Raw genomic sequence first — 21715 nt, forward strand, 5'->3', positions numbered from 1 at the left:
GTCCTGGCCCTTCCTGTCCTTAGTTCTGTCCCTCTCCAGTCAGCTGTGAGCTGGGAGAGCTGGATCCCTGCTGTGCCTGAGGGGGAGCTGGGGGCCCTGGCAGTGGCAGCTGAAGTTGGGTGTCCTCACCCTGAGACTTCTGCCCACCTATTTGTCAAACAAGGAGGTCTCCAAAATTTTTCTTTTCTGCTTCCCTTAGGCAGCCAAAATGCAATATTCCATTAAAACACAACTCAGATGCTGATTCTTCAGTGACTTTTTATTCTAAAGGCTTCTATTTCATATTTTTCAGAATATATAAAGTAGAAATAAACAGAAATGATGTCGTAATACTGACAACATTCAAATTTATTCCTTAAACAAAAGCTCGAGTTTGTTTTTATTTTTTGTTTGTATTCCAAATATTCCCATGACTTGGTTCCTGAAAGTGAATGATAAAATGGTCTTTAAACATATTTGGAACATTTTTAAAAGCCCCTGAAAACTACATTTTTCAGTTGTGTAGTAACATTCCTGGTGCTGAGGGAGGTCCTTGTCGAGTATTGAGGTATCTTGGGAAGCTGCACGATAAATATTAAGACACTTTATGGATATCTCATACAAGAAATTTGAAAAGTACATTAACATCGATACTGTGAGGGAGGGACAGAGCTCACCTGCAGCTGGGAGGGATGGCAGTAGCAGCAGAGTCCCACACCAGGAGCTCCGAGTGCCTTCCTACCTGGTGGTCCGGCTGACTCGCCTGTTCCCAACACCTGCCCCGTGCTCGGCCCTGCTTGGTGCTGCTGGGGTGGGCTGTGGAGCTGAGGGTGTGCTGGCTTTGGTGTGTTCCCTTTGACCTCTGCTGATGATTTGACCTTCCCCTGGCCTTGCCGGGGCTGTGCTGTTGGGACTGAGATAATTTGGAGTTGCAGTTGCACATTTGGCATTTTCCCAGTGCCAGCGCTGTCCTGTCGGGCTGCGTGCAGCGTTCCCTGCGCTGGCAGCCGTTCCTGCTGGCAGCAGTCACTTGAGGGCATGAATAACTTTCCCTTTGGATATTGGGCTCGTTAAAGCAGGGAAGCCTTAGCAACATGTCCTGTAGGTCCTGTTTGCCCCTTGTTCTTTCTGGGCCAGGCCGGAGCAGTTTTCTGTATGTAACACTTAAGCGGGAAACTTAATTTTTTAACACTTAAACATTTCCTAAAAAAAGATTAAATGTTGAAATAAACTGCATAATGCTGATCTGTAGGCAAAAGGCTGTAGAAAGCTGGTTAGTAGTAGCATACTGTAACTGAGATAACTTGGTTAGTGATAGCAAGGCATATTCCTGCTTCCAGGTCTGTGCCATGAAAGTGTGTGATTGAGGGATAACAGAGCCTTTCCTCAGGGATGAGTTACAGCTTGAATCAGAAGAAATGCTGCCCTTACATCATATATAAACACCTCTAATAATATTGACTTAGTCTTCAATTTTTTAAGTTGCTGTTCACATGTATAACTTTGTCCCACTTTCTTTTTCCTGGGGGTGGGGGTAGTGCCAGAACAAACCAAGACAAGTGTAAGCCAGCCCCAGCCTGTCACCTCCAACGGCACTTCCACAGGAACCAGCACTTCTAATAATGCCAAGCGGGCCCCAGCCAGCAGCCAGCAGCAGCCCTTGCCTCGATACCCTCCTCGGGAAGTACCACCGCGATTCCGACACCAGGAACAGAAACAGCTTCTGAAACGAGGGCAGCAGTTACCAGTGATAGCTGCAAACCTGGGATCCACTCCCAAAGTGTTAAACGGCCAGTCAGGAGGCAGCACTGGCACCAATAACCAGCCCGTGACCAACGGAGAAGTGCCCAACAGCAGCAAAAAACAGCCAGGTGAGGGCAGGTACCTTGTTTTCCTTTAGCTAAAATTGAGTAGCTTAAATTCAGTTATCAGGGGAATATTTCAGCTGATGTTATTTAAACTTCCACTGTAAGCTGTAGCATGAGGAGATCCTTTCCTGTGTCAGAGCTTGATATTGAATGTTGCAGGATGTTTTTGGCCTCTGTGGGCAGGTTTCGTACTGAAGCTTCAGCCCTTGTCTCAGTTGCTCTCTGTTACCAGCAGTGTATGGCAGGCATGGCAGGTTTGGAGCAGGTGGTGATTCCAGTATGACCACTGCTGTGCTCCAGATTTCCAGTCTTTGTCCTCAGTATTCATCCAAGTATGGTCGTGGTACAAAACACCTTTTTTGCATCCAGTTTTGATAGACACATCTCATAAGGAAGGGTCTTTAGGACCCATCCCAGAGGTGGGCTGATCCCACAGCCTGGGCAGCAGGGGAGGGGAGAATTCTGCCCTGCTCAAGTGAGACCCCAGAGCAGCCTCCAGCCCTGGGGCCCAGCACAGGAATGACGTGGAGCTGCTGGAGCCAGTCCAGAGGAGACACCAGGATGATCAGAGGGATGGAGCAGCTCTGCTGTGAGGAAAGGCTGGGGAAGTTGTGATTGTTCAGCTGGAGAAAAGAACAGGAGTGACCTAATTTTGGCCTTCCAATACCTGAAAGGAGCCTACAGGAAGGATGGAGAGTGTCTATTTACAAGGAATGGAGTGACAGGACAAGGGAGAATGGCTTCACACTGCCAGAGGGCAGGGTTAGGTGGGATATTGGGAAGGAATTGTTCCCTGTGAGGGTGGTGAGGCCCTGGCACAGGTTGTCCAGAGAAGCTGTGGCTGCCCCTGGAAGCCTGGAAGTGTCCAAGGCCAGGTTGGACAGGGCTTGGGGCAGCCTGGGATAGTGGAAGGTGTCCCTGCTGCCCATGGCAGTGGAACTGAGTGGTCTTCAAAGTCCCTTCCAGCACATCTCTTTATGTGATTATGAACAGCACCTTGAGACTTTGCTTTCTTTTCTAACTTCATACGTGGAGATCCAGCCAGGGTACAGCTTGTTCAGGATATCAGAATTGTCTTTTATTGTCAGGTCAGAGTTTTTCTCAGTTTATCCACCTGAAACTTGATTGTATTACAGAGTGGATCCACTTTTACCTTTACAGCTATTTAAGTACAGTCATCTTTTGTTATTTTGGCTTGTTATACATTCCTTCTAATAGCCTTTTAAGTCAGGTGAACTTGCCTGTTACACATGTAGGATGTGCTGTTCAGTGACTGCACAAACATGCAGTTCAGTTAATTTTACAGGACATTATTGTAGTTTATTTTTGTCTGGAAAAAAGTAACTTTCTGTGAGGGATCTAGCTTTTCAAAGGGATTTGGTATTAATGTGTGCCAATGCTTAATACTTTTGACAAATATTTTCTTGTTTTTATACTTGTATTTATATTTTGATGTGCACATAGCAGTGATGATGTAATTTGTTCCCACAAATAGTTTCTTCTGTGACTTTACTGAATTCCCAGTGTTTCTCAAAATTAGTGTTTTATAGACCACAAAGGATGTGACTCTCAGCCCCTTCAGCAAAAAAAAAAAAAAAGAAGAAACCCTGAAAATAGCCCTGATATTTCAAGTTTGAGTTAAATTTTGAGCTGTTCTCTTACTGAGTCTTGAAGAAGCAGCATTTAAAATGAAAGTAAACAAAACTGGAAGCAGTTTATCCATGAGTCCTTGAGGAATGTTTCCCATATTACTTTCCAGTATTATTTCTGTAACATATTGATAGAACTCTTTACCATTGCAATAGGTAATTTTTAAGTAGTTTATTTTCTTTGCTTCGCCTGTATGATGATGTTCCTGTCCATAGTGATGTTTAAAGTTACCTTTCATTAACTTGCCTCTAAGAGGAAACTTCTCCTGCAGCATGTGTACTCTACTGGTCAAGTTGTGTAGCAAGGTGATTTAAATAAAAGGGGTGATTTAAGTAAAAATTCACACATAGACTAATTTAAGAAGTATTACTGCTTATACAGCCTTGTAAGTCTCCCAGTTGTATCCAGAGGATTTGTGTACTGTTCTCCATTGTACTTCTTTTGTGAACACCAGCCCAGTATATAATTAGCTGGATTCCCATTTGTGTACTGCATTCTTCCCAGTTTTGTTTAGTTTTCCTTGATTTTGTGCTGGTGTGGCTGGACACCCTCGGGCTGGGCACTGCCAGCATGTCCCAGGGCTGTACTGGTGTCTGGGGCAGCTGCCCTGATTGTTTGAATGGTGTGTCACCACACCCAGCTGGAACCAGCAATGTTCTGAGAGCCTTCAGGGAGAGAAGGGTTGGCCAGATCACTTTGTCACCTTAGGAAAATGTCTGTGTTGCCTGTAGCTCCTGTGAGAGCTTTGTCCCTGTCAGAGCTCTGTTCCTGGTGTTCTGTGTGTTCCAGGAAAACTCAGAACTGCCATCTGAGGTTGGGCACTCAGGTCTCCTTTCTTGGTGCCACGTGTGTGCTTGGAAGGTCTCTTTCCCTAGAATAACCAGGAACAACATCTGGCTTGGATGTGTTGTTGTGTTCTTTCATAAACATAGACAAGATGATAATGTAAAGGCAAATAATTTGTCCGTACTGGATTTCTGTCCTGGTTTCAATTTCTGGTCTGATGCGTTGCTGGTGAGGTGGAGGTGGCCCTGGTCCAGCAGGGCCAAATGTCTTCTGACACCTTTGTATCTGAAAGGAAATGCTGTTGTCGTTTGCCTGTCTTAGTTTCACTCACTCTCCCTACTTCCTCTTTCAGCCTCCACCAGCAGCTCCAGGTACTCTCCTTATTACCTCTGAAATCAAAAATCTCATGAAATCTGACTGATCTGTAGGTCACTTATGTAGACAGGATATCTATGGACACTGGGGTTAAATTTGGTACCTTAATGGAATAACTTCTTGACTTTTTTTTTTTTTTTTTAGCATTATTTAATGGCTACTGGGGTTGATCTGTATTTTAGGGCTAAAAGAAAAACTGTGGCTTGAAGTGTTGAAGTCAGAATTGCTGGAATTTGGAATGGCTGTGGGTTTATGTGTCATTCCTGAAAGGATCTCTTCCCCAGTTCCAGCTGTGGTTGGAATGGTTTGGTAGGTGCTTTGTAAAAGCCAGGGAATGCAGGCAGCTGCTGCTGAATTTAAAGTCTTTAATTGCCCTGGGCATACTAAGATTTTAAGTTGTTGGTATTGGAGAATGTTTAAATTATATCAGTGGTCTAATCCCCATCTCTTTACCTGTGTTTTGAGTGAACAGTTGTCTCCTTTTTAGAAAATCAACATGCTGTGTCTAGAAGTGAAGCTGAAGAAAGGATAGGCCTGGGGATTGGGTTTTTTCCTGCTGTTTTTAGGACATTTGGCATATCCTTTTAGTAAAGACACATTAATGAAGCTCATACCTTGTAGTGCTTCTGAAACATATCCAGGCCAGTGCCAAGACTGTTATTTTAAGAAATCTCCATAAGTAGCTCTTTATCAGGACACTTTCATACCAGTTTAGTTGTTGGCTTCACTGACATGCCCCATGTGCAAACTTCACATGAAAGGAAGGGTTGATGGCTGCCCTGGTGTTTGCTCACCTCTGGAACACATTGCAATAACCTGGTGGTTGTTCCACAGTTAAATGATTTTTATCATGAACCAAAGTATTTGCCAGCAGTAATTGCTTACAACTGTGGCCAGAGCAGAACAGGAGAGCACCACTGGACTACTGGCAGGGCTCCAGTTTGGATTCCTCCCGTCTCCCTTTATCCCGGTGCATCTCACAGCAGAGCCACAAAGTTGTGTCCCAGCCAGAGCCTTTGGGAACAGAGGGTCCCTCCTGTAACCTGGGGGCGGTTCTCAGCTATTGGAGGAGTCAGGGAAGAAGGGAGCAGTTGGGATTTGCACTTAGTAGTGATGGAGGTTAGATTCATTTGGGGAACATTGCCTTCAGTGTAACAGTTGTGGTCTCCAGCTGTAAAATTTGTGAGTTTGAAAGATGAAGTTTGATTTCATACAGTGCCTGTGTGACACAGGGGAGGAGGAGGATGTGAAAGAGGGTAAATGATGGATTGTTATACACGTGCTTAGGTTAAATAAGCATTGGGCCATACTCAGATGTTGCTGTTTGCTCAGTCAGGCAGCACAGTACTGACTTGGAGGTGGAGCAAATGTGCTGTTCAGAGAGGGGAGAGGAACTTGCTGAAGTTTCAGGGCTGACCGCTCAACTTCTTCGTCAGTACAGTCCAAAATGAACTGGTTTTGGTTTCGATGACTATAAATTCTTCCCCTTTTTTGTATAAATCAAAGTTTTAAGGGCATGTTAAATTGGTTGATTAAATGCCCAAATGTGTAACAACTAGGTGGTAATGGAAATGTGTTTAAAAGCTAAGTGACAGAATTGCTAATGCTGACATTCCCAGGCTGGGTTTGTTGTCATGTCCCTGCTCCCTGCATGAGGAATGTGATTCAGAGCAGACAGTTGAGGCTGAGCCGGGTCTGAGAAAGAAAGAAACCTGCCCTGAAAAAGGCATCTAAGGACTGGGTTTACAGCAGTGAGTGCTTTGGGGACTGTTCTCTCATTTGCTGAAGTAACACTTCTGTGATTTTCTTGCTTTTTTTTTGTAGGCATGCCTCCCATTCGGGACTTGGTGAGCCACTCCCCTAACCAGTCAGGTTAGCTACTTCCATCTCACCTGCTTTTGCACTACGTGTTTGTGGTAGTTACATGTTTCACACGATTTTGTCTGATTTTTTATAATTATTGTTTTTATTTTTATTCTTTGCTTATGCTTTTCATTGGTATGGGTGTGTGAATGATTGCAGTATACTTTCTCTGTGCCATTGCATACTAATTTGGTTTAACAGTTTTAATTTTCTAATTAAGTCAGAATTCATACTAAGAGTTTTTGTCACCTTAGCATTAAAATACCGGGTTTTTTTACGTTTATGCTTCCATGCTGACTTGCCTCTTTATGGTATTGAATAATCTGTGCAAGCTTGTGCTTCCTCTCAGAGACGTGTCGCACTGTGGAGGAAATCATGTCTTGATTGTTTGCTAAAAGCTCAGGACTGTGTTTGCTAAAATGCCTTTGTTCATAAGGCCCAAAGGTACAGTGATTGGCACGGTATGGTATTGACAGTCTGGGGGTGCCAGGTGTGCTGGAGCAGGAAAAGGAGGCAGAGGGTGCAAGATTCAGGTATTTCTTAATTTACGCTTCTCAATCCTGTTTATTTTAGCCCATGTGATGACAAACTGCTATTTTAAATACATACATTTTTTTTCAAATGTTTCCTGCAGTATAACTCATAGCTGGAAAGCATTAAATTACAAATTACTGAAAGCAATCTTAGCAGATTACAGAATTTTAAGTAACTCAGGTTTGTGTAAATGTTTTTTTTGTCAAGGATTTAAGCAGCAAAAGTTCAGTTGCAACTTTAAATAGTTTTGGGAAGAAAAGCAAGAGTAGGCTGTTCTGGCTCCTCGTGCTGTGCACCAAATGCAGTGTGTTGCTACATGTCATTTTTCAGTTTTGAGGGTGGTTTGTGGTCTCTGCCAGATACAAAAGTCATAGCTAATATCTGCTTGTTCAGTATTTGTTTCCTTAGTCTCTGAAGTTCATGAGTTGGGGAGGTTCAGGTAGGAATGTTCAAGAACAGTGGACATCACTAACATATTTATGTCCAGGAGAAAGACTGTTGGTCTAAGTAGTTTTGTATGTAATGGGAGAAAATTGGCTGAGTGGAAGTTAATCACTGCGTGCTGTTGGTGGATTGACTCTGCACAAACTGCATTGCAGCTAAATTAGGGTAACAGAATTTTAATAAACAAAAGCTTTATGTATTCTGCTGCTGTGCAAATTAGGGTTTGTTCTACCATTTCCCTTGTAGTCCTAACCTGTATCTCTGTGTGTGCTGAATTCAGGCTGTTTGCCATCTGTGTGCCTTTGTGTTGCTTTTAAAAGGGATGGTGTTACTGGGCTGATGTTTGTGTGAGCAGGATCTTGTTCTATGCTGTTGGTTCTCTCGCTCCTAGGAGTGCACACAGCTTTTTGATCAGTCTCTTAGTACAGGTTAAATGTCTTTTTTAACAATACCAGGGTGAGAGTTGAAAGGTTGAGGTTTGTTGGACTGCTGCTCAGACATGACAGTGTTCTTGTACTACCATGTGAATCGGCAGGTTCTGGGTTATGCCCAGCTGAATTCCAGTTCTCCCAGGGATGGTGGTGGCTCTCCAGGCCTGTGGAGCTGCCAGACACTATCGCAGCGCTCTGTCTGCCTGCCACGGGTCTCTCCCACTCCTCCTGTTCCAAGCTGCTGAGCCACCATCCTGCTTTCTCACACTGATTTACCACAGGTGAAGCTCAGCTGAGTGCCTGGGCCCCCCAGCTCCCTCCAGCCAGGTGTGAGGAGCAGTGGGTGATCCATGCTTTGTGCTGCTTCAACTCTGGGAGCCAGGGTCTTGGACTCAATTCTTTTTCACTGTAGGATGAGTAATATTGATATTGATTAAAAATTAATTAAAAATAGACTTGTGTGTCAGTGCATTCTGAAAGCAGAACTTCAGATGGGTCTTGTGCGTTTTGTGCCAAGTTGTTGTTGTATAAAAGAAAATACCTTGAATAACTTGTACTGAAGACTCTTATACAATGTCTGTAATGGGCGTGGGAAGGTGTGTGTTCTCTGGCTGCTGTCACACAGCAGTTGGTACTGGGCCAGGGCCATGTCCTCTTGGAATTTCTGCCTTTTAGTGTGTTTCTGGGTTTTATTTAGTATTGTGGGTTTTGACATGTATATGCGTTTTAGAAAATACTTCGTATATGGTGATACAGAGTATTCTTTTAAAAAAATGTTGCTCTGGAAGAAAAAGACCTTTAGGAGTCTGAAGTTTTCTGAGGTTTTTGTGAGAGCAGCTCTGCATGCTGGGAGATGTTCTGGGTTGTATGTGACAACCTTTGGGCAGCTGTACTTAGAGCTTTCTCCATTGCTTTTCATGACTGTAGTTTTAACAGATGCAAAATAATAAGCAAAATAATTCCTGGCTTAATATCTTTATACTTTTTTTTCCTTCTGCTTAATGAAGTAATAATACTAAACTCATAATAATGCTCTTGGGCTTTCCTTCTTCATTTTAGATCTGAACCACAGTGGTCTAGGATCCCATTATGAAAATTCTCACTGGGGACCAGTCTCTTCAAATAGTGACTCCAGCACAAACTGGGATAAAGTTATCGTAGACGGCTCTGACAAAGAAGCATGGCCATCAATCACTGGCAGTGACCCAGAGCTGACTTCAGAATGTATGGACACTGACTCTGCCTCCAGCTCTGGGTCGGAGCGGAACCTCGTTATCATGGCTTCAGGGAGCACAGGTGGAGAAAGCGATGGCATTCGCAATGGCATCGGACATGGGTCTCAGAATAAGTTTGTGGTTGGTAGCAACAGCAATAATGTGGGCAATGGAAGTATTAATGGGCCGTGGGGGTTATCCCATGGATCCATAATAAGCACATGTCAAGTTTCTGTGGATGCTCCTGACAGCAAATCTGAAAGTAGCAACAATAGAATGAATGCTTGGGGCACCATAAACTCTTCATCAAATGGAGGGTTAAATCCAAGCACTTTGAATTCAAATGGCAACCATGGTGCCTGGTCTGTGTTGGAGAACAGTGGACATGCCCTGAAAGGGTCCGTGGGGAGTGGGAGTCCTGGCACAAGCATTCAGTGCAGTACCATAGGTCAGATGGCCAACAGCCAGAGTATTAACTCGAAAGTGGGTGGCTCAGCCCACGGTTCCTGGGGAAGCCTTCAGGAAAGTTGTGATTCTGAAGTAAATGGTACAAGGAATGTTTCATTCAGTGGGCAACCTCAAAACCTTAACACTGAAATGAATGGACCAAATAACACTACTAACTTTATGACCTCTAGTTTACCAAACTCTGCTGGTTCGGTGCAGATGAACGAACTGCCCAACACTGCAGGGCCCGGGGCCTGGCGCGTGAGCACAATGAATCATTCTCAGATTCAGGCCTCTCCAGTGGCAAATGGCACTTCCATCTCTCACCTGAGCAACGGTGAGGCCAAAACTGGCGGCTCTTATGGTACTACCTGGGGTGCCTATGGTTCTAGTTACTCTGGAGACAAATGTCCAGGCCCAAACAGCCAAGCTAATGGTGACACTGTGAATGCAACTCTAATGCAGCCGGGCGGGAGCGGGCCTGGCAGCACTAACTTTCAAATCAACGGGAATAAAGGCGGAGGGGTGTGGGAGGCAGGGACAGTCAACTCCCAGAATGTGCCGTGGGGAAACGGGAATGGTGCGAGTGCTGGCGGGAGCAGAAGAGGATGGGGCAACCCTGCACAAAACACTGGCACCAACATTTCCAACGGGGAATGGAGCAAACTGCCTAGCAATCAGCATTCCAATGAAGGTGTGAATGGAAACAGCAGGAAGTTTACAAATGGATGGAAGTCTACTGAGGAGGATGATCTCAACAGCCAGAGTTCTGCTGCCTCCCAGATGGCTGAGCAGAGCAGCACATGGGCCAAAACAGGTACGGGGGACAGCGAGGGGAGCTCAGAGAGCACCGGGTGCCATGAAGACAGAGCAGCTGTGGAAGGCCAGAACCGAGAGAGGAGGAAAGTTGACCAGCACACATTACTCCAAAGCATAGTGAACAGAACTGACTTAGATCCACGTGTCCTTTCCAACTCTGGTTGGGGACAGACTCCAATCAAACAGAACACTGCCTGGGATACTGAAACATCACCGAGGGGTGAAAGAAAAACTGACAATGGGACAGAGGCCTGGGGGGGCTCTGTGACACAGACTTCCAGCTCAGGGGGGTGTGTGGATAGACCTAGCCCTAATAATAACGATACCTCATCTGTATCGGGGTGGGGAGATCCAAAGTCTGCTACAAGGTGGGGAGACTCCAAAGGGTCAAACAGCCAGGGGGGGTGGGAAGAAGATTCTGCTGCTACAGTAATGGTCAAGAGCAATCAATCATGGGGAAGTGGCAAAGAGGAAAAGTCATCCTGGAATGACACACCGAAGATGAAGCAGGGATGGGGAGATGGACAGAAGGCCAGCCAGGGTTGGGCAGTGTCTGCTGGTGATAGCTGGGGTGAAAGCTCTAGAAGTAACCATTGGGGTGAGGCAAAGAAATCCAGTTCCGGAGGTAGCAACAGCGACAGGTCCGTGTCTGGTTGGAATGAGCCAGGTAAATCAAATTCTGTTACTTGGGGAGGCAATAATGCAACCCCAAACAACTCTTCAGGATGGGATGAGCCTGCAAAGTCTAATCAGAACCAGGGCTGGGGAGACCCTCCGAAATCCAATCAGCCTCAAGTCTGGGGGGACTCTTCGAAGCCAGTCAATTCTCCTGAGTGGAACAAACAAGATGTTGGCTCTTGGGGAGCCCCGTCTGCTGCGAACAAACCCCCGGGGTCTGGCTGGCTGGGGGGGCCAATGCCAGCCCCAGCAAAGGAGGAAGAGCCCACGGGCTGGGAGGAGCCATCCCCCGAATCCATACGCCGGAAAATGGAGATTGATGATGGAACTTCTGCTTGGGGTGATCCAAGCAAATACAACTACAAAAATGTGAATATGTGGAATAAAAATGTCCCAAACAGTAGCAGCAGTTCAGACCAGCAAGCACAGGTACATCCGCAGCTACTGTCTTCAAGTGCCATGTCTAGCAAGGAGAGCAGTTCGGGTTCTGGTAAGCCTGGCTTTTACCCAAATTTATGTTTTCTATTGATTACAAAGCACTTTCTTAGTCTTGCTTTATAGAACAGTATTTTAGTTTCAAAGTGGAAAGGGCAAAGTGGCAGTGAAGTACATTTTCTGTTTCTTAAAGAAATGAACAGCATTGCTCACAGTGCTTTTGTACAGATTGGAAGATCTGTTCGAGTTTTAAATAACTGCAATAATAAGGGCTAAACGGCTCTGCTTGAGTTCTGGGGAGTGGGAACACAGGAAATACTTAAAATAGTGTCTGAGGATTGGAATTATTTTTCTAAATCATTCTAAACCAGCTAAAATTTAATTTTGCCAATGAGCCCTCAAAAAAAGGTGTTGAGCTTCTGCAGGACAGAATGAAGGGTGGTGGGTTTATAAGGGTTTGGGATCAGACTGCCTGGTCTTGTAGCTTCATGAGCAGTGAATAGCGATTTTGGAGGGGAACTTAATGGGGCATAAAAAGTATTTTGTGCTCTGTCTCTTTTTCGACTCCCAGATGGGGTCACTTAGATATAACAAGCAGCTCTTAGCTTAATATTTTAGGAATTTGTATTATCAGAATGTAATTCTGTAAATACAAAATTTGTATTTTTGTGATTACTTCTATTTATGGAACAACTTGCAGTTTTAATAATGACCCTCACACAAAGTGGAAATATGTGCTCACGTGCTTTTTACTGTATGTTCAGGATCTAGAAAAGGCAAAACACTTGAGTCTCTTTAGGTAGCTTTAAAATCCTGTTCAAAACTGTGCCAATAACTTGCCCTGCTTTGCAAAGGTTGGGGAGAGCCTTCTACTCCAGCCACTACTGTAGATAACGGGACTTCAGCGTGGGGTAAGCCCATGGACACTGGTACGAGCTGGGGAGAGCCCGTCAGCGATGCAGGAGGCACCTCTGGCTGGGGAAACGCTTCTCTTGGGCAGCAGCCTCCAAATAAACCTGGTGAGTGCTCTCAGTGTGTTTGAGAAGGGTGAAATACCTCTGTGAAAGCCTCATGTTTTCGAGGGGTTTTTACTTTGCAGTAAGCATCGAGCTGTTTGGTGTGAAGGGCAGCAGCTGCTACTGAAATGTTCACGTGCTGGGTTTTTTTCACAACCAGGGCCTAAATCTATGCAAGATAGTTGGTGTGGAGATGATATGCCATTGACTGGCAGTCGTCAGACCAGCTGGGAGGAAGAGGAGGATGTTGAGATTGGAATGTGGAACAGCAGTTCCTCACAAGAAGCTAACCCATCGTTAAACTGGCCACCCTACATGAAAAAGATGCCCACAAAGGTGAGGAGCAGCTCGGGGCAAGGCTTGATGTCATTTCTGAAAGCTAAGTCAGAAGGGATTACTGGACTTACACATTACACTTTAATTTTCATTCCTAACACTTTGTGATGTAATTGAAGTGGGATCTGAGAATCACAGGAATTCCTTTCTGTTTTTAAGGGAATAATGAAAGGTGGAAATAAGCAAGATGAAACATGGATCAATCCATTCATTAAGCAATTCACAAATCTCAGTTTTTCAGTAAGTATTTGCCTTTGTCTGGCTTTGCTGCCTTTCCACAGGGCTTGTTACAATACACACACATTGAAGTGCTCAGCTGCCAAGTGTTCATTTTCATCGTGGTTTTCTACTTGTGTTTGTCTCCCTTCTGTCACCCATCCCTTTCCTGTGCATTCTCTTTACAAAAAGACCTCTGTATTGATGGAAAGGGGTTTTGTAACCACCACCCAGGTATTCATGCCATAGCCTGATGCTTTACTGCATTTATGTAGGAGTTCTGGTGAGGGAACCTGTTCTTGAGTGGATAGCAACGGAAGGGAGGAAATGCTTTAAAATAGCATCTGATTGTCTCGATTTTTCTTTCTTGCAGTTTTGAATTGTAATAGTGTGTAGGAATCTTTGTTTTATCTTAAAAATGCTATTATTAAATAATTGTGATTTATTTTATTATTTCAGAGAGAATCACCAGAAGAAACCATACAGAGCAATAAGATGGACGTGTCTGGAGGTAAGAACAGCAGAACCAAGCTGGGCTTTATTGCTTTTCCTTCCAGACTCTCTTTTATCTTATATCCTTCTGTAAATTACATTTTTAAAATTATATATAGTGTATATATATAGCTATATATAGTTAAGTATATATTTCCCTAAAGAAAAGGAATGTCCTTGGAGAGAAAAGTATTTGTGTGTGTGAGTAATGTTGCGCACAGAATCACCTGTTTGCTATAGGAATATTGGCCATGTATCAAACTAAGCTTATTCCTATTTCTGTATGTTAAAATGACATGAGAGAATGTTTTCAGAGTGTGGTGGGTTTGCTTCTTGTAATATAAATATCTTGATTGCCCTCTGGGCACCTCCACTGAGTATAAACAGAAACGTACCAAATCCCACACTCGCTCACTGGGTTCATTCTTCGAAGCATGTGTTCAGTTCTAAGAACTAAATTAATACTGAAATTTAGAAACGTTTAAACCTGAGTGTAAAATGACTTGGGAGCAGTTATAGTTTATTTGAATCCATTCACTGTTACAATTTCTTTAGCAAATAAAAGATAGTATAATTCTTTAATGCATTAATAACAGTATACTATGATGATAGAATGTTTAACTAAAACTAATTGCAGCATTGTAGTTTTTAGTGTAGTTACTCTCCCCTTGTTCCACTTCAAAATTGGGTATTTTCACTTTGGGGCTCATTATCTGTTGGGTAAAGGAATTGTTCTTTGAGTTTTAGATTTCAATATTAATGGCAAGCCTGATACTTAAATCATTGCAAGTTGAAGCAATTATACATTCTTGGTTTTAAGAGACAGCTGAGAGTAATATTTGTGTGAAGCCTTGCAAAATCTGTTGGTGCCGATTCCATGTCTCCAGTTGTCTGTAGCCATTGGTACACAGGATTTCCTTTCCCTTTCCAGTAAAGCCCAGAGAGTCCAAAGCTAAACTGATGTTTGTTTTATGAGTGTCCTGCCCGAGAGCAGTGTCAGGTCACTCTTCACAAGGCTGGTGTTGGTGTGGCTGAAGGCTGAAGGACTGGTGGGTGTTGCAGCCACCTGTCTGTGCCATCCCCAGGGTTACTGCAGGACAAGCGGATGGAGATGGACAAGCACGGCCTGGGCGTGGGAGATTACAATCGTGTGGTTGGCAAAGGCCCTGGTTCTCGTCCCCAAATTCCCAAAGAGTCTTCCATGGATCGCGGTCCTTACTTCGATAAGGTCAGTTGGTGCCTTACGGGGGGACACTGCTGAACTCCTTCAACTCTTGTTCTGAGTAGTTACCTGTGTGCTCCTGAGCTTTCTGCAGGTAGTGCAGGGGGGACTGAGGGCTGTCTGGTTAATCCATAAGATATGGTCTGTTCTTTTTAACTCACTGATACATCGTACTAAGCACTTTCTGCAGCCCTTTGCGGTGCCGATGACTAACCTGATCTCTTTTGTTTTCTGCCTATTTTCCTGCTGGTGCTGGACTGTCCTGTGACTCTTCCCTTCTGCTCCTGCAATGGTTTCTCCCTTCTGCTTGCTTGCTGGCTGGTTGTTGCACCTCGTTTTGTCTGTCCCATCAGGATGGCATTGTAGCAGACGAGTCCCAAAACATGCAGTTTATGTCCAATCAAAACATGAAGCTTCCCCCTTCAAATAATGCACTACCTAACCAAGCCCTGGGCTCCCTAACAGGGCTGGGTATGCAAAGCTTGAATTCTGTTAGACAGGTAAGGCTGTGTGCATATCCTTGGCATGTTACTTGACAGCATTTAATACCTTTTGATATAACGTTGTAGCTGCCTGTGTGATTGATTCATGTTTAACTTGAAATTGCAATGTGTGGGGTGGGAGAAGCAGCAGAAGAGGTTTATTGTCACTGACTGCCCATCCTTTCCCCAGAATGGCAATCCCAGTGTGTTTGGTGTTGGGAATATAGCAGCACAGCCCAGGAGCATGCAGCAGCCTCCAGCACAACCTCTTAATTCATCTCAGCCTAATCCACGTGCTCAAGTGCCTCCTCCATTACTATCCCCTCAGGTAAGTGATACAGAAAACACACTGTGTGTAAACTATCTAAATGCTGCTTCAGAAAATTGTTCCTTGTTTGTTGGTGTTGCTGACATTTATTCTGTAAATATTTGGGAAGATATTGGCTTGATGAAACCAGGCATTTGTTGACCTGAGGTTATAGTATTCTACATATTCTGGACTGAGTAAACCTGTTAACAGCCAGTCACTCTTGGCCCTGTGTTGCAGGTTCCAGTATCATTACTGAAGTATGCACCAAACAGCGGTGGCCTGAGCCCACTTTTTGGCCCACAACAGGTAGCCATGTTGAATCAACTGTCCCAGTTAAACCAGCTTTCTCAGATCTCCCAGTTACAGGTAAGATAGCCAAGCTGGTTGCTCGGTGTGGTGTGTGAGCCTGGTGTCACTGTCCCTGTTCCTAAACCCCTCACCCCCTGTCTCGCAGCGGCTGTTGGCTCAGCAGCAGAAGGCTCAGCCTCAGAGGAGCATGCCTTCTGGGGGTCGGCAGCAGCAGGAGCAGCAGGTAAAGAAACATCTTAAATTTCACTTCTCAAACTCTGCTTGTAACTGTTTTTCATCCTGAGCTGCATTTCTTGCTGTGGCTTGTATTGAAGTGTGCAGGGGTGGACAGAGTTTGACAGGCTTTAGAGGAGGGACTGAGTACTGGGGTTTGGCTGTGCAGGATGCACAGAGTACAAAGGTGCATTTCATTCTCTTTCTTACAACATGGAAAAGCTTTTGCCCATTGATGTTGTAACGGCTCTGTTTTTTTTAAGGGTCGATCTCTTAGTATGCAGCAACAGATGATGCAACAGTCCCGTCAGCTTGATCCAAACCTGTTAATGAAGCAGCAAACTCCACCCTCTCAACAGCAGTCACTCCATCAGCCCTCCATGAAATCCTTCCTTGAGAATGTCATACCCCACGCTACTCCTGAGCTGCAGAAAGGGCCGTCACCAATCAATGCTTTCAGCAGCTTCCCTATAGGTGGGTCCCCTGCAGTCGGTCAGTGCTTGTGTGACACACAGCTTTTCCCCTTGCCTCCTCCTGGAAAATGACTGTAACCCTGTCAGCACTTCCCATTTTAGTGGAAGTAGTAATTCTGTGTGGGGTTCACCCAGTTACCCTTGTTCACTGAAGAACTTTTCCCCAAGTACACTCATTCCTGGTGAGTGTCCTTGTCTCAGTGCAGAATACTTTACAGTCCTAAGGAGTGACAGGCTCCTTTTAGTGCTCCTTTTGTCCCCTGGATTCCCTGGGTGATACAAAGTCCTGATTCCTGGACCTAAAGGACTTCAAGAAGTAGAATCCATGCAGAGAATCCATTGATGTAGACACATTTCTTGGGATTTCAAAAATGCTTTCAGTGGCTCTGAAATTGCAAAGGTAGAACAAACTGTCGCCTTGCCTGTTAGTGGTTTTGTCCAGGAAAGAAGGCTTTTGGCTTTGCATTTTTAAAGAATTGTTGTCTCATTTCATGCAAAATGTCTGAACATTTATAAACACAAGCATCTCCTGTTTCTTTCTCCCTATGTTTTCAGGCTTCTGTCCAATTTCTACTTCAGAAATTCCAGGCTTGTATATTTTCTTCTTACTTTAGGTCCCTTTTTAATGCTATCTTACTACAGCTGTTTACCACTTACCTCTGTTCCTTACCCCCATTTTTTTCCTCCCCTTCATTTTTGCTTTTCTTGCCTTTTATTCTGTTTGGGTCATTTCTGTTGGGCTGATTTCCTTTGCATTCTCATTGGCTTTTGCAGAGAAGTTTGTTTCCTAGACATGCAGCTGAAGTCCCTGTGCTTGCAGGCAGAGCGGCAGTGGCCAGGACAGTGCCACACCAGGGATGGCATGTGGCCAGCCTCAAGTCCAGGCTGCTGCTTCAGAGCTGCTGGTGATGATTGGCATCAGTGTCCAATTCTGCTTTCATTCCACGGGCAAAGCATACAAAGAAGTTGTTTAGCTATTGGAGACACTGTGTTAGTTCTAAGGAAAGGCATATTTCACTTTCTCGCCAAACTCTGTGCTGAGGGATGCATCCTGCCCAGATCAGACTCCTTTGTGTTTCATTCCTTGAGCTGGAATTGCTGTATAATGTTCCATAGCTGCTTTTTCATATGAATCGTGGCCACGTCTCAGGAGCCTACAGTACATGTAAGGTTGCTTTGAGATCCCTCGGGAATCTGCCACAGTGTACACAGGAATTCTTTGGGGTCCCTCTGTACAGTGATACAAGCACACAGAGCCACACTTGCTCCTCACATAAAGGCTTAAGGGTAGGAGTAGCATGTCCTGTTTCCAGTCCAGGGAAGGGATTTGTCAGGATTCACTAGATACTCACCCAAAGCAGAGATTGGGGGCCAGAGCATCCTTCTCTCTCCCTGACCAGTTCTGCAGTCACATCCCAATTCATTATAGAATTAAGTATTTCTAATAATAAAAATAACCTTTATCTGGCAAATAGTGAATATAACCAAACAATATAAAGTCTTCCACAGTAGGATATGAAAAATTACTTCTGGGAAGGGTATTTAAATTATGGATTATGTCCAAGGACTGGTGTCCATCGCTCAGCCCACACATCTCCCATACAGAGCTGTGCCTGCTGGGGGCTGGCATTGGCCTGGTCACAGATTTGCCCCTCTGCCAGCTTGGGGTCTTTCTAACACTACTCTCAGAGGTCTGGCCTCTACAGCTGCTCCAGAGGTAGAAGGAAGGTTACTGTGGTGCAGAGTTACTGCTCTGACAACAGCAAAATGCCAGAGGGAGGTGTCAGAAACAGGATCAGTTGGACTTCTCCCTTTTTTATGTTTGAGCTGTTGATAGTTGTATTTCTTAAAACTCCATCCTGTTCCAAGCACTTTTCATGAGGCTTTTCAAGGGGAAGCTTTTCTGGCACCAACTCTTGCTCATGCCTTTAAGAAAAACAAACAAAAACCCCTCAAAAAATAAACCAGTTTCTTTATGGCTGTGGATGTCCACTTAGGAGCAAGAGGAAGCCCTTGTTTCTAGTGCTGAAGGAAGGTGTTTCTAGGAGACATTTGAGAAGTTCCCTATTTGTCCCTGGCCTCAAGTTAAACCATTGTAGTAGTTTGTTTTCAGAAAAGAAGTAAATAGATCTGAAGGGCTGGAAAAGTACCCTGGTAGAGTTCTGAGTTCAAGATTCTTACAGACTTAGAAAGGGAGCAGGCATGCCAAGGTCAAAAATGTGGGCACATTGTCCAAGCCCAGAAGAGCTGGTTCTCCCAAGTATTTGAGTTGATTTGGGTTGGCATTGTCTTGATTTTCTGGCAGAGAAACATTTGGAAGTACAGAACACAGCTACAGCAAGTCAAGACAAGTTCTGTTTGCCCCGTATTTTAGGTATTTACATTTTAGTTTCTCTTAATTTCCTAATGTCTTCTTTCACTGATATTTTTGCATGAGGACATGAGCTGAGAACTTGGGAGGGCTTTGCATTGCTCAGCTTAGCTTCTGTGTGCAGGGTTCCCTGGTTTAAGTGCTAGAATGTTCCTCGGAACCAGAGACTTGGAAGCATGACATAACCATAGTAATGTGCTCTTCAGTGCTTTCTGGGACAGCAGTGGTGATGAGCAGAAGGACAAGTTTAGTCTGTATCTCATAAGCTGTGTGTGCTTTCAGGAATGAACTCAAACTTGAATGTAAACCTGGATATGAGCAGTATTAAAGAGCCACAATCTCGGCTGAGGAAATGGACTACAGTCGACAGCATTTCTGTGAACACATCCTTAGATCAAAACTCCAGCAAACATGGTATGTTCAGCATGGCCTTGAGCAGCACTTGATGTGGCACATCAGACTGTGAGGTTCTGGGTGTCAGGTGCAGGTTTGCAGTGATTGGGCTGTGGTTATATCTCCTGTGTCGCTGTAGCTGTCACAGTTTGTATTGTGTTGTCTGTGCCAACTTGCTGCTTGTCTACCACAGCAGCCACAGCTTTGCTGACTGTGCTCACACAGTGATCTTGTGATTAGATTAGTAGAAACATTCGACAGAATTCTTTTTTTAACCAGACTTTTCTATAAGTGTGACTGTTGCTACTAAGTTTACCTTAATCTCCAGTGGGATGCTTCATATATTTTTAAGCCAAAAGCTCAGTTTTCAAGTTTTCTCTCCCACTCTCCTGTATGATCTTCTTCTGTCCTAAGGTGATTTTGGGGGATTTGCCACATTCTGGGCATGGCTGACATTTATACTGACAGGTTTTGGTTATGAATGTCTGTGTTTGCATTCTAAAAGTGGGGAGAGCTTAAAAGGGCTAGACTTGGTACCATTGCTGTCCTTAGTTTTACAGGAGGTGAACTTGGTTGCTTTGTGTTTCATTCCAGTAATCAAGATTCATATGACATTTCAACTGTTTCAGTTGCTTGAAATCTCATCCAGTTAAAATTTGAGTCTATAGCCCAAGATTCTGTGTCTAAAGATAGTTATAAATGTCCCTGGTCTCCTGTTACTGTTCAGTCTCAGATTGTCGGGGTATTTTTAGGTGCATCAGCTGCTTTGCTGCTCTGAGCTGCCTCTGCTGCCGTGGCCTGTAGTGGCCGTTCCCTGCAACTGCTCTGCTGAACCCATCCCACTGTTGCCACAGGCAGTGGTGGTGTTGCTTTAGCTGCAGGTGATGTTTTCTGACCAGAGCTAGGAATTTCTGTATCACATGGAATCCCTGGTTCCCTCAGAACTGTAGCAGAACTGGCTTTGCTATCTGATAACTTTTAAACCATTCCTTGCTCTGTCTCCAGGGATTTTTTAAATTAATTTTTTTGCCTCCCAAGAATAGGAATAGGATCTACAGAGTTTTGCAGTAGCTAAAGATCCTTCACATGTTGTAGCTATTTCTTTCATGAGCTCTCCCACCACAGAATCTTGTTAGTCAAGTGGGGTCCCACAGAATCCTCTTACCCTCTGGAATCAGTACTTCAGCTGAATACATGTTACTTTGAATATATGTACTGTTTTAGTGAAGGGATTTCATGGGACATTATTCTCACAGTTTTCTCTTGAATTACTCAGATACATTTCATTTTGAGTTACACACTCCTGTATGATCTCCAGTATAACTTGGCATCACAAGAGGACAGTGTGCTGTTACATATTTCATGACTGATTTACAAGGGCATGATTTCATATATATTTATATAGGGATATAAAAACCGACCATGAAAAATATTTGACTCCTCTGTTGTTTGTTTTTTTTTTTAATCAGGTGCTATTTCAAGTGGTTTTAGGCTGGAAGATTCTCCGTTTGTTCCTTACGACTTTATGAACAGCAGTAATTCGCCAGCCAGTCCTCCCGGATCCATTGGGGACGGCTGGCCCCGTGCCAAATCGCCTAATGGCTCTAGCAGTGTTAACTGGCCCCCAGGTACAGCCCCTGCCCCCTGCCCTCCCCTCCCTCCCCACCCTGCGCGCGTCAGGCGGTTCCGCTGCGTTTGTCCTGCATTCCCGGAGTGTTGCACGTGGAGTGGGCAGGACCCAGCCTGCAGAAGGGCACCAAGGGTGTTCTCAGCAGATGGAAATGGAGAACAGGAGTTCTACTGTACACAGAGAAGTGTATCTGCCAGAGAAACCAGAAATGAAAAAGTGAAGGCTAAATCGAGTAAATTAAATGCTTAAAAGGTTTTGGATTTTCAGTCATTAGGAGATGTATTGTTTAGACAGCTGTTTCCTTTTAAAAAATACAGTCAAAATAAGCTTCTTTCCTGCATCTGTATTCCTAGAGTTTCGCCCTGGTGAGCCATGGAAAGGTTATCCAAACATCGACCCCGAAACTGACCCTTACGTCACTCCTGGCAGTGTCATAAACAATCTCTCAATTAATACTGTGCGGGAAGTTGACCACCTCAGGGACAGGAACAGTGGTATGCTTAGCTTGCCTGGGGAATTGTGTGTAACCTTCCCTCAGTCACACAGACACTGCTGTCGTGGAGATGTTTACTGCTTGCTCCCCTCCTGGTTTATCCCTTGTGTTTGCTCCTTGCTCCTCTCCTGGTTATTCCCCTGTGTTTGCTCCTTGCTGCCCTCGTGGTTGTCCCTTGTGTTGTGGATTTGGGATGTGTTTGCTGCTTGCTCCTCTCCTGGTTTATCCCTCGTGTT

At 44.5% G+C, this 21715-nt stretch overlaps 1 protein-coding gene and 1 long non-coding RNA gene across 12 annotated transcripts in view; one reads left to right on the top strand and one right to left on the bottom strand.

Annotated features, from left to right (window-relative positions):
* The window catches only part of TNRC6A (trinucleotide repeat containing adaptor 6A), a 59479-nt gene that overhangs the window by 32926 nt on the left and 4838 nt on the right, over positions 1-21715 (top strand). For 6 of the 11 annotated variants that reach the window (XM_042037644.1, XM_042037638.1, XM_042037641.1 and 3 more), the window contains 16 exons: positions 1518-1850; positions 6483-6530; positions 8990-11578; positions 12378-12542; positions 12700-12875; positions 13035-13115; positions 13551-13602; positions 14669-14811; positions 15159-15305; positions 15478-15615; positions 15835-15963; positions 16052-16129; positions 16383-16593; positions 19246-19377; positions 20826-20984; positions 21340-21480. In XM_042037644.1, the coding sequence (XP_041893578.1) occupies positions 1518-1850; positions 6483-6530; positions 8990-11578; positions 12378-12542; positions 12700-12875; positions 13035-13115; positions 13551-13602; positions 14669-14811; positions 15159-15305; positions 15478-15615; positions 15835-15963; positions 16052-16129; positions 16383-16593; positions 19246-19377; positions 20826-20984; positions 21340-21480 (4722 nt within the window). The remainder of the gene's footprint in view (positions 1-1517; positions 1851-6482; positions 6531-8989; positions 11579-12377; positions 12543-12699; positions 12876-13034; positions 13116-13550; positions 13603-14668; positions 14812-15158; positions 15306-15477; positions 15616-15834; positions 15964-16051; positions 16130-16382; positions 16594-19245; positions 19378-20825; positions 20985-21339; positions 21481-21715) is intronic. The other 5 variants (XM_042037642.1, XM_042037643.1, XM_042037640.1 and 2 more) reach the window with 3 other exon arrangements.
* On the bottom strand, positions 331-869 carry LOC121669135. Its single transcript, XR_006017620.1, has 2 exons — positions 657-869; positions 331-560 (listed from the first exon to the last, which is right to left on the bottom strand). It is a non-coding gene; the product is annotated as an uncharacterized LOC121669135 (long non-coding RNA).

Source organism: Corvus kubaryi, unplaced genomic scaffold (genome assembly GCF_017639235.1).
Source record: "Corvus kubaryi isolate FWS band 111438036 unplaced genomic scaffold, C.kubaryi_AGA036_p1.0 37387, whole genome shotgun sequence".
In the NCBI taxonomy this organism is placed as follows: Eukaryota; Metazoa; Chordata; class Aves; order Passeriformes; family Corvidae; genus Corvus; species Corvus kubaryi.